Source organism: Procambarus clarkii, chromosome 37, assembly GCF_040958095.1.
Source record: "Procambarus clarkii isolate CNS0578487 chromosome 37, FALCON_Pclarkii_2.0, whole genome shotgun sequence".
NCBI lineage: Eukaryota > Metazoa > Arthropoda > Malacostraca > Decapoda > Cambaridae > Procambarus > Procambarus clarkii.
In genome coordinates this window covers 6,513,151-6,524,880 of record NC_091186.1, presented here as the reverse complement: position 1 = coordinate 6,524,880, position 11,730 = coordinate 6,513,151, and the positions used below count along the sequence as shown (strand labels likewise).

Sequence of the window (11,730 nt, the reverse complement as noted above, 5' to 3'; positions counted from 1 at the left end):
CAGTATGGTAATATCACAACACACCATGGACCAGTATGGTAATATCACAACACACCATGGTCCAGTATGGTAATATCACAACACACCATGGACCAGTATGGTAATATCACAACACACCATGGACCAGTATGGTAATATCACAACACACTATGGTCCAGTATGGTAATATCACAACACACCATGGTCCAGTATGGTAATATCACAACACACCATGGTCCAGTATGGTAATATCACAACACACCATGTACCAGTATGGTAATATCACAACACACCATGGACCAGTATGGTAATATCTGAACACACCATGGACCAGTATGGTAATATCACAACACACCATGGACCAGTATGGTAATATCACAACACACCATGTACCAGTATGGTAATATCACAACACGCTATGGTCCAGTTTGGTAATATCACAACACACCATGTTCCAGTATGGTAATATCACAACACACTATGGACCAGTATGGTAATATCACAACACACCATGGTCCAGTATGGTAATATCACAACACACTATGGTTCAGTATGGTAATATCACAACACACCATGGACCAGTATGGTAATATTACAACACACTATGGTCCAGTATGGTAATATCACAACACACCATGGACCAGTATGGTAATATCACAACACACCATGGACCAGTATGGTAATATCACAACACACCATGGACCAGTATGGTAATATCACAACACACCACGGACCTGTATGGTAATATTACAACACACCATGGTCCAGTATGGTAATATCACAACACACCATGGACCAGTATGATAATATCACAACACACCATGGTCCAGTATGGTAATATCACAACACACCATGGTCCAGTATGGTAATATCACAACACACCATGGTCCAGTATGGTAATATCACAACACACCATGGACCAGTATGGTAATATCACAACACACCATGGTCCAGTATGGTAATATCACAACACATCATGGACCAGTATGGTAATATGACAACACACCTGAGTGATTGTGAGGTGATGGTGATATAGCAGTGATAGTAATTTAATAAAGATAGTGTGATAGTGATATTGAGGTGGTGATATGAGTGATGGTGAGGTGATGGTAATATAGCTGTGATAGTATAGTGGTGATACAGCAGTGATACTGAGGTGATAGTGATATGACAGTGATGGTGAGGTGATGGTGATATAGCAGTGATGGTGCAGCAGTGGTGCTGTAGCAGTGATAGTGATATATTAGTAAATGTAAGGAGGAAATCTATCACTGTGAGGTGATAATGCAGAGAAAGTGAAATGATGTTGGTGTAGCAGTGATAGTGTTATGTGATAGTGAGGTATTGGTGATATAACAGTGACAACAGCTGTCATATAGTGACACCAACAATTTGTTACTCAACATGGTCAGTATATGACCCCAAGTGTGGGGCCTGAGGTGATGGTGATATATAGAGGTGATAGTGAAGCTATAGTGATACAGCAATGATAGGTTACAGTACTGGGAAGATATAGCATTGATGGTGATACAGCCGTCATTGTCAGGTATATAATACCAAAGTATAAATACCAAAGTGTTGAATACCAAAGTTATGATGCTATAGTGAGAAAGGTGTGTCCTGAAATTACATTGTCATCAAAATACGCAGTCCATAGTGATGCAGGAGTGATGGTGATGGTACAGTGAACTACAGTGGCAGCACAACACCACAGTAGTGATGATGGTGGTACAGTGAACTAGAGTGGCAGCACAACACCACAGTAGTGATAGTGATGGTACAGTGAACTAGAGTGGCAGCACAGCACCACAGTAGTGATGGTGGTGGTACAGTGAACTAGAGTGGCAGCACAACACCACAGTAGTGATGGTGGTGGTACAGTGAACTAGAGTGGCAGCACAACACCACAGTAGTGATGGTGGTGGTACAGTGAACTAGAGTGGCAGCACAACACCACAGTAGTGATGGTGGTGGTACAGTGAACTAGAGTGGCAGCACAACACTACAGTAGTGATGGTGGTGGTACAGTGAACTATAATGGCAGCACAACACACAGTAGTGATGGTGGTGGTACAGTGAACTAGAGTGGCAGCACAACACCACAGTCCACCACAGTCACCTCCGTAATGTCACTGTGGTTGACTGCTGCCCTCACCACATCCAGGCCGCTCACCACATAACCGAAGACACCTGACCACCGGCCACCATCCTGGCGGTCCCTGGTGGTGATGACGAACTGGGCACCCCTGGAACCCCCAAACCTGTCCATTACAGTTCCTGCCCGGCCTGACGCCTGGTAAAACCCCTTGAGGTCAGGCAGCAGTGAGGCTCCTCCCTTACCATCATTACTCTCGTAGTCTCCGCCCACCACACACTCCCATGGATCATCCATGTTCACCACCTCCAACAGTTTAGTGTTGCGGTAGGTGGGGCCCCGCTGCCCCGTACACAACATCACAAACTGTCTAGCCAGCGGAGTGTCAAAGGTCAGCCGGATGGTGACCCGCCCTCTTGTTGACCCCGCCCACCCAAGGTCAAGGAACGCTAGGGTGCATAAGGGGTCCAGGACACCCACAACCTCACTCTCCTGCAGGAAATGAAATAAATCATGCTGATGACTGTATAACAAAATGTTATCATATTAGTTATCAAAACTCAGTAAGTCAGTAATGTCAGTAAGACTAGTGGGTGTAATAAAGTAACCTGGAGGGTGTGGGCGTGGGTGGGCGTGGGCTGACGCAGGAGTGGGTGGAGGTACAGCTGTCCGTCTTGAAGAGTTATCCTGGCGGAGCGGTGACGGCCATCTTGGTCTTCCTGGACGGCAAACAGGCCAGCCTCCACCAGCCTCTTGACGGACTCCCTCATCCTGCGAAGATCCTCAACCTGTGGACAGTGTCAGCCCCATTATCACCTGTGGTCAGTGTCAGCCCCATTATCACCTGTGGTCAGTGTCAGCCCCATTATCACCTGTGGACAGGGTCAGCCCCATTATCACCTGTGGTCAGTGTCAGCCCCATTATCACCTGTGGTCAGTGTCAGCCCCATTATCACCAGTGGTCAGTGTCAGCCCTATTATCACCTGTGGACAGTGTCAGCCCCATTATCACCTGTGGTCAGTGTCAGCCCCATTATCACCAGTGGTCAGTGTCAGCCCAATTATCACCTGTGGTCAGTGTCAGCCCCATTATCACCTGTGGTCAGTGTCAGCCCCATTATGCTGGACCTGTAGCTCCAGCCCTCCTCTACTGGCAGGGGATTGGTGCTGGACCTGTAGCTCCAGCCCTCCTCTACTGGCAGGGGATTGGTGCTGGACCTGTAGCTCCAGCCCTCCTCTACTGGCAGGGGGTTGGTGCTGAACCTGAAGCTAAAGCCACCTTCTACTGGTAGGGGTTGGTGCTGGACCTGTAGCTCCAGCCCACCCACATCTACTGGCAGAGGATTGGTGCTGGACCTATTGCTTCAGCCCCCCTCTACTGGCAGGGGGTTTGTGTAGGACCTGTAGCTCCAGCCCCACTTTACTGGCAGGGGGTCCCAGTAGCTCCAGCCTCCCTCTACTAGCAGAGGATTGGTGCTGGACCTGTAGCTTCAGCCACCTTCTACTGGCAGAGGGGTTGGTGCTGGACTTGTAGCTCCAGCCCCCCTCTACTGGCGGGGCAGGGGGCGGGGGCTGGTGTTGGACGTGTAGCCCTTTTCAGCTCACAAAGGGGTTGGTGCTGGACCTGTAGCTCTATTCGTTCTCTACTGGCAGAGGGTTTGTGCTGAACCTGTAGCTCCAGCCTCCCTCTACTGGCAGGGGATTTGTGCTGGAAATGTAGCTCCAGCCTCCCTCTACTGGCAGGGGGTTGGTGCTTGACCTGTGGCTCCCCTCCCCCTCTACTGGCAGAGGATAGATGCTGGACCTCTAGCTTCAGCCCCCCCCCCCTCTACAGGCAGAGGGGTTGGTGCTGGACCTGTAGCTCCAGCCCCCCTCTATTGGAGGGGGGTGGGGCTGGTGCTGAACGTGTAGCTCCAGCACCCCTCTACTGGCAGGGGTGTTGGTGCTGGACCTGTAGCTTCAGCGTCCCTCTACTGGTAGGTGTTGATGCTGGACCTGTAGCTCCAGCCCCCTTCTACTGTCAGAGGGTTTGTGCCGGACCTGTAGCTCCAGCCCCCCTTTACTGGCACGAGGTTGGTGTTGGACCTGCAGCTCCAGCCCCCCTCTACTGGCAGGGGGTTAGTGCCGGACCTGTAGCTCCAGCCCCCCTCTACTGGCAGGGGTTGGTGCTGAACCTGTAGCTCCAGCCCCCTTCTACTGTCAGAGGGTTGGTGCTGAACTTGTAGCTCCAGCCCCCTCTCTACTGGCAGGGGATTGGTGCTGGACCTGTAGCTCCAGCCCCCTTCTCCTGGCAGGGGGTTGGTGCTGTACCTGTAGGTCCAGCCCCACTCTACTGGCAGGGGGTTGGTGCTGAACCTGTAGCTCCAGCCCCCTTCTCCTGGCAGGGGGTTGGTGCTGTACCTGTAGATCCAGCCCCTCTCTGCTGGCAGGGGGTTGGTGCTGGACCTGTAGCTTCAGCCCCTCTCTACTGGCAGAGGGGTTGGTGCTGGACCTGTAGCTCCAGCCCCCCTCTACTTGCATGGGGGGGGGGGCTGGTGCTGGACCTGTAGCTTCAGCCCCCCTCTACTAGTAGGTGGATGGTGTTGGACCTGCAGCTCCAGCCCCCTTCTACTGGCAGAGGATTGGTGCTGGACCTGCAGCTCCAGCCCCCCTCTACTGGCAGGGGGTTAGTGCCGGACCTGTAGCTCCAGCCCCCCCTCTACTGGCAGGGGTTGATGCTGGACCTGTACCTCCAGCCCCCCTCTACTGGCAACGGGTTGGTGCTGGACCTGTAGCTCCAGCCCCCCTCTACTGGCACGAGGTTGGTGTTGGACCTGCAGCTCCAGCCCCCCTCTACTGGCAGGGGGTTAGTGCCGGACCTGTAGCTCCAGCCCCCCTCTACTGGCAGGGGCTGATGCTGGACCTGTACCTCCAGCCCCCCTCTACTGACAACGGGTTGGTGCTGGACCTGTAGCTCCAGCCCCCCTCTACTGGCAGGGGGGTTGGTGCTGGGCCTGTAGCCTCAGCCCCCCTCTAATGGCAGGGGGATGGTGCTGGAACTGCAGCTCCAGCCCCCCTCTAATTGCATGTGGGGGGGGGGGTTGGTGCTGGACCTGTAGCTTCAGCCCTCCTCTAATGGTAGTGAGGTTTGTGCTGAACCTGTAGCTCCAGCCCCCCTTTTTCTGGAAGGGGGTTGGTGCTGGATCTGTAGCTCTATTCGTTCTCTACTGGCAGGGGATTTGTGCTGGACCTGTAGCTCCAGTTCCCTTTACCGGCAGAGGGTCGGTGCTGGACCAGTAGCTCCAGCTTCCCACTACTGGCAGGGGGTTGGTGCTTGACCGGTAGCTCCCCCCCCCCCTCTACTGGCAAAGGATTGGTGCTGGACCTGTAGCTTCAGCCCCCCTCTACTGGCAGAGGGGTTGGTGCTGGACCTGTAGCTCCCGCCCCCTTCTCCTGGCAGGGGGTTGGTGCTGGACCTGTAGCTCCAGCCCCCCTTTACAGACAGGGGGATGGTGCTGCACCTGTAGCTCCAGCCCCTTCTACAGGCACGGGTTTGGTGCTGGACATGTAGCTGCAGCCCCACTCTACTGGCAGGGGGGGTTGGTGCTGGACCTATAACTCCAGCCCCCTTCTACTGGCAGGGAGTTGGTGCTGGACCTGTAGCTCCAGCCCCCCTTCTCCTGGCAGGGGGTTGGTGCTGGACCTAAAGTTTCGGCCCTTCTATACTGGCAGGGTGTTGGTTCTGGACCTGTAGCTCCAGCCCCCCTTCTACTGGCAGGGGGGTTGGTGCTGGACCTGTAGCTCCAGTCCCCCTCTACTGGCAGGGGGTTGGTGCTGTAAATGTAGCTCCAGCCTCCCTCTATTGGCAGGGGGTTGGTGCTTGACCTGTGGCTCCCCTCCCCCTCTACTGGCAGAGGATAGATGCTGGACCTCTAGCTTCAGCCCCCCCCCTCTACAGGCAGAGGGGTTGGTGCTGGACCTGTAGCTCCAGCCCCCCTCTATTGGAGGGGGGGGGGGGGGGGCTGGTGCTGAACGTGTAGCTCCAGCACCCCTCTACTGGCAGGGGTGTTGGTGCTGGACCTGTAGCTTCAGCGTCCCTCTACTGGCAGGTGTTGATGCTGGACCTGTAGCTCCAGCCCACCTCTAATGGCAGGGGGGTTTGTGCTGAACCTGTAGCTCCAGTCCCCTTCTACTGTCAGAGGGTTGGTGCCGGACCTGTAGCTCCAGCCCCCCCTCGACTGGCAGGTGTTGATGCCGGACCTGTAGCTCCAACCCTTCTTTACTGGCAGGGGGTTTGTGCTGAACCTGTAGCTCCACCCCCCCCTTTACTGGCACGAGGTTGGTGCTGGACCTGCAGCTCCAGCACCCCTTTACTGGCAGGGGGTTAGTGCCGGACCTGTAGCTCCAGCCCCCCTCTACTGGCCGGGGTTGATGCTGGACCTGTAGGTCCAGCCCCACTCTACTGGCAGGGGGTTGGTGCTGAACCTGTAGCTCCAGCCCCCTTATACTGTCAGAGGGTTGGTGCTGAACTTGTAGCTCCAGCCCCCTCTCTACTGGCAGGGGATTGGTGCTGGACCTGTAGCTCCAGCCCCCTTCTCCTGGCAGGGGGTTGGTGCTGTACCTGTAGGTCCAGCCCCACTCTATTGGCAGGGGGTTAGTGCTGAACCTGTAGCTTCTGCCCCTCTCTACTGGCAGAGGGGTTGGTGCTGGACCTGTAGCTCCAGCCCCCTCTACTTGCATGTGGGGGGAGGGCTGGTGCTGGACCTGTAGCTTCAGCCCCCCTCTACTAGTAGGTGGATGGTGTTGGACCTGCAGCTCCAGCCCCCTTCTACTGGCAGAGGATTGGTGCTGGACCTGCAGCTCCAGCCCCCCTCTACTGGCAGGGGGTTAGTGCCGGACCTGTAGCTTCAGCGTCCCTCTACTGGCAGGTGTTAATGCTGGACCTGTAGCTCCAGCCCCCCTCTACTGGCAGGGGTTGATGCTGGACCTGTACCTCCAGCCGCCCTCTACTGACCACGGGTTGGTGCTGGACCTGTAGCTCCAGCCCCCCTCTACTGGGAAGGGGGTTGGTGCTGGGCCTGTAGCCTCAGCCCCCCCTCTAATGGCAGGGGGATGGTGCTGAACCTGCAGCTCCAGCCCTTCTCTACTAGCATGGAGGGGGGGGGGGGGTTGGTTGGTGCTGGACCTGTAGCTTCAGCCCCCCTCTACTTGCATGGAGGGGGGGGGGGTTGGTGGTGGACCTGTAGCTTCAGCCCCCCTTTTTCTGGCAGGGGGTTGGTGCTGAATCTGTAGCTCTATTCGTTCTCTACTGGCAGGGGATTTGTGCTGGACCAGTAGCTCCAGCTTCCCTCTACTTGCAGGGGGTTGGTGCTTGACCGGTAGCTCCCCCCCCCCCTCTACTGGCAGAGGATTGGTGCTGGACCTGTAGCTTTAGCCCCCCTCTACTGGCAGAGGGGTTGGTGCTGGACCTGTAGCTCCCGCCCCCTTCTCCTGGCAGGGGGTTGGTGCTGGACCTGTAGCTCCAGCCCCCCTTTACAGACAGGGGGATGGTGCTGCACCTGTAGCTCCAGCCTCTTCTACAGGCACGGGTTTGGTGCTGGAAATGTAGCTGCTGCCCCACTCTATTGGCAGGGGGGGTTGGTGCTGGACCTATAATTCCAGCCCTCTTCTACTGGCAGGGAGTTGGTGCTGGACCTGTAGCTCCAGCCCACCTTCTCCTGGCAGGGGGTTGGTGCTGGACCTGTAGCTCCAGCCCATCTTCTCCTGGCAGGGGGTTCATGCTGGACCTAAAGTTTCAGCCCCTCTATACTGGCAGGGTGTTGGATCTGGACCTATAGCTCCAGCCCCCCCTTCTACTGGCAGGGGGTTGGTGCTGGATCTGTAGCTCCAGTCCCCCTCTACTGGCAGGGGGTTGGTGCTGGACCTATAGCTCCAGCCCCTCTCTACTGGCAGGGGGTTGGTGCTGGACCTGTAGCTCCAGCCCCCCTCTACTGGCAGGGGGTTGGTGCTGGACCTGTAGCTCCAGCCCCTCTCTACTGGCAGGGGGTTGGTGCTGGACCTGTAGCTCCAGCCCCCCTCTACTGGCAGGGGGTTGGTGCTGGACCTGTAGCTCCAGCCCCCTCTACGGGCAGGGGGTTTGTGCTGAACCTGTAGCTCCAGCCCCCCTCTACTGGCAGGGGGTTGGTGCTGGACCTGTAGCTCCAGCCCCCCTCTACTGGCAGGGGGTTGGTGCTGGACCTGTAGTTCCAGTCCCCCTCTACTGGCAGGGTGTTGGTTCTGGACCTATAGCTCCAGCCCCCCCTTCTACTGGCAGGGGGTTGGTGCTGGACCTGTAGCTGCAGACCACCTCAACTGGCAAGGGGGTTGGTGCTGGACCTGTAGCTCCAGCCCCCCTCAACTGGCAGATGGGTTGGTGCTGGACCTGCAAATCCAGCTATCCCCCTACTGGCAGGGATGGGGTTGGTGCTGGATTTGTAGCTCCAGCCCCCCCCCCTCTAATGGCAGGGGGTTGGTGCTGGATCTATAGCTCCAGCCCCCCTTTACTGGCAGGGGGTTGGTGCTAGACCTGTAGCTCCAACCCCCCTTTACTGGCAGGGGGTTGGTGCTAGACCTGTAGCTCCAACCCCCCCCCCCTCTCTTATGGCAGGGTGTTGGTACTGGACCTGTAGCTCCAGCCCCCCCCCCTTAATGGCAGGGGGTTGGTGCTGGACCTGTAGTTCCAGCCCCCCCCCTAATGGCAGGTGGTTGGTGCTGGACCTGTAGCTCCAGCCTCTTCATCTACTGGCAGGGGGTAGGTGCTAGTCCTTTAGCTCCAGCCCCCCTCTACTGGCAGGGGGTTGGTGCTGGACCGGTAAATCCAGCCCCCTTCTACTGGCAGAGGGTTGGTGCTGGACCTGTAGCTCCAGCCCCCCTCTACTGACAGGGGGTTGGTGCTGGACCTGTAGTCCCAGCCCCTTACTACTGGCAGAGGGTTGGTCCTGGACCTGGAGCTCCAGACCCCCTCTACTGGAAATGGGTTGGTGCTGGACCTGTAGCTCCAGCCCCCTCTCTACTGGCAGGGGGTTGGTGCTGGACCTGCAGCTCCAGACCCCCTCTACTGGAAGGGGGTTGGTGCAGGACCTGTAGTTCCAGCCCCTCCTCTACTGGAAGGGGGTTGGTTCTGGACTTGTAGCTCCAGTCCATTCTACTGGCAGGGGGTTAGTCCTACACCTGTAGCTCCAGCTCCCCCTCTACTGGCAGGGGGTTAGTGCTGGACCTGTAGCTTCAGCCCCCCTCTACTGGCAGGGAGTTCGTGCTTGACCTGCAGCTCCAGCCCCCCTCTACTGGCAGGGGGGGGGGGGTTACTGTTGGACCTGTAGCTCCAGCCTCCCCTCTATTGGCAGGTGGTCGGTGTTGGACCTGTAGCTCCAGCCCTCCTCTACTGGAAGGTGGTTGGTGCTAGACCTGTAGCTCCAGCCCCTCTCAACTGGCAGGGGGTTGGTGCCGGACCTGTAGCTCGAGCCCCCCTTTACTGGCAGGGGGATGGTGCTGGACCTGTAGCTCCAGACCCCCCACCCCTCTACTGGCAGGTGATTGGTGCTGGACCTGTAGCTCCAGTCCACCTCTACTGGCAGGGGGTTGGTTGTGGACCTGTAGCTCCAGCCCCCCTCTACTGGCAGGGGGTTGGTGATGGACCTGTAGCTCCAGCCCCCCTCTACTGGCAGGGGGATGGTGCTGGACCTGTAGCTCCAGACCCCCCACCCCTCTACTGGCAGGTGATTGGTGCTGGACCTGTAGCTCCAGTCCACCTGTACTGGCAGGGGGCTGGTTGTGGACCTGTAGCTCCAGCCCCCCTCTACTGGCAGGGGGTTGGTGCTGGACCTGTACCTCCATCCTCCCTCTACTGGCAGGGGGTTGATGCTGTACCTGTAGCTCCAGCACCCCCTCTACTGGCAGGGGGTTGGTGCTGGACCTATAACTCCAGCCCATCTACTGGCAGGGGGTTGGTGCTGGACCTGTAGCTCCAGCCCCCCTCTACTGGCGGGGGTTGGTGCTGGACCTGTACCTCCATCCTCCCTCTACTGGCAGGGGGTTGGTGCTTGACCAGTAGCTCCAGCCCCCCCTCTACTGGCAGGGGGTTGGTGCTGGACCTGTAACTCCAGCCCCCCTCTACTGCCAGGGGGTTGGTGTTAGACCTGTAGCTCCAGCCCCCCCTCTGCTGACAGGGGGTTGGTGATTGCCATATAGCTTCAGCCCCCCCGCTGCTGACAGGGGGTTGGTGCTGGACCTGTAGCTCCAGCCCCCCCTCAACTGGCAGAGGGGTTGGTGCTGGACCTGAAGCTCCAGCCCCCCCTCTATTGGCAAGGGGTTGGTGCTGGGCCTGTAGCTCCAACCCCCTCTACTGGCAGGTGGTGATGCAGGACCTGTAGCTCCAGCCCCCCCCCCTCTACTGGCAGGGGGTTGGTGCTCGACCTGTAGCTCCAGCCCCTCTCTACTGGCAGGGGGTTGGTGTTGGACCTGTAGCTCCAGCCCCCCCTCTAATGGCAGGAGGTTGGTGCTGGACCTGTAGCTCCAGCCTCCCTCTACTGGCAAGGGGTTGGTGCTGGACCTTTAGCTCCAACCCCTCCTCTAATGGCAGGGGGGTTGTTGCTGGATATGTAGGTCCAGCCCCCCCCCCCCTCTACTGGAAAGGGGATGGTGCTGGACCTGTAGCTCTAACCCCCTCAACTGGCAGGGGGGTTGGTGCTGGACCTATAGCTCCATCCCTCCCTCAATTGGCAAGGGGTTGGTGCTGGACCTGTAGGTCCAGGCCCCCCTCTACTGGCAGGGGGTTGGTGCTGGACCTGTAGCTCCTGCCCCTCTCTACTGTCAGGGGATTAGTGCTGAACCTGTAGCTCCAGGCCCCCTCTACTGGCAGGGGTTGGTGCTAGACCAGTAGCTCCAGCCCCCCTCTACTGGCAGGGGGTTGGTGCTGGACCTGCAGCTCCAGCCCCCTCTACTGGCAGGGGGTTGGTGCTGGACCTTTAGCTCCAGCCCCCCTCTTCTTGCAAGGAGTTGGTGCTGGACCTGTAGCTCCAGCCCCCCTCAATTGGCAGCGGGGTTGGTGCTGGACCTGTAGCTCCATCCCCCCCTCTATTGGCAAGGGGTTGGTGCTGGGCCTGTAGCTCCAGCCCCCCCCCCCCTCTACTGGCATGGGGGAGTTGGTGCTAGACCTGTATCTCCTGCCCCCTCTACTGTCAAGGGGCTGGTGCTGAACCTGAAGCTCAAACCCTCCCCTCTACTGGCAGGGGGTTGGTTCTGGACCTACAGCTCCAGCGCCTCCCTCTACTGGCAGGGGGTTAGGGCTGAACCAGTAGCTCCAGCCCCCCTCTACTGGCAGGGGGTTGGTGCTAGACCGGTAGCTCCAGCCCCTCTACTGTCAAGGGGTTGGTGCTGGATCTGTAGCTCCAGCCCCCCTCTACTGGCAGGGGGTTGGTGCTGGACCTGTAGCTCCAGCCTCCCTCTACTCGCAGGGGGTTGGTGCTGGACCAGTAGCTCCAGCCCCCCCTCTACTGGCAGGGGGTTGGTGCTGGACCTGTAACTCCAGCCCCCCTCTACTGCCAGGGGGTTGGTGCTAGACCTGTAGCTCCTGCCCCCTCCTCTACTGGCAGGGGGTTGGTGCTGGACCTGTAGCTCCAGCCCCCCTCTACTGTGAAGGG

At 58.0% G+C, this 11,730-nt stretch overlaps 1 protein-coding gene across 1 annotated transcript in view; it reads right to left on the bottom strand.

Annotated features, from left to right (window-relative positions):
* Positions 1 to 868: 868 nt before the first annotated feature.
* Positions 869 to 11,730, bottom strand: part of LOC138349611 (uncharacterized) — a 124,725-nt gene continuing 113,863 nt past the window's right edge. The window contains exons 5-6 of the mRNA XM_069337037.1: positions 2,683 to 2,862; positions 869 to 2,566 (exon numbers count right to left, since the gene is read on the bottom strand). Coding sequence (XP_069193138.1) covers positions 2,060 to 2,566; positions 2,683 to 2,862 — 687 coding nt within the window. The 3' untranslated portion in view covers positions 869 to 2,059. The remainder of the gene's footprint in view (positions 2,567 to 2,682; positions 2,863 to 11,730) is intronic.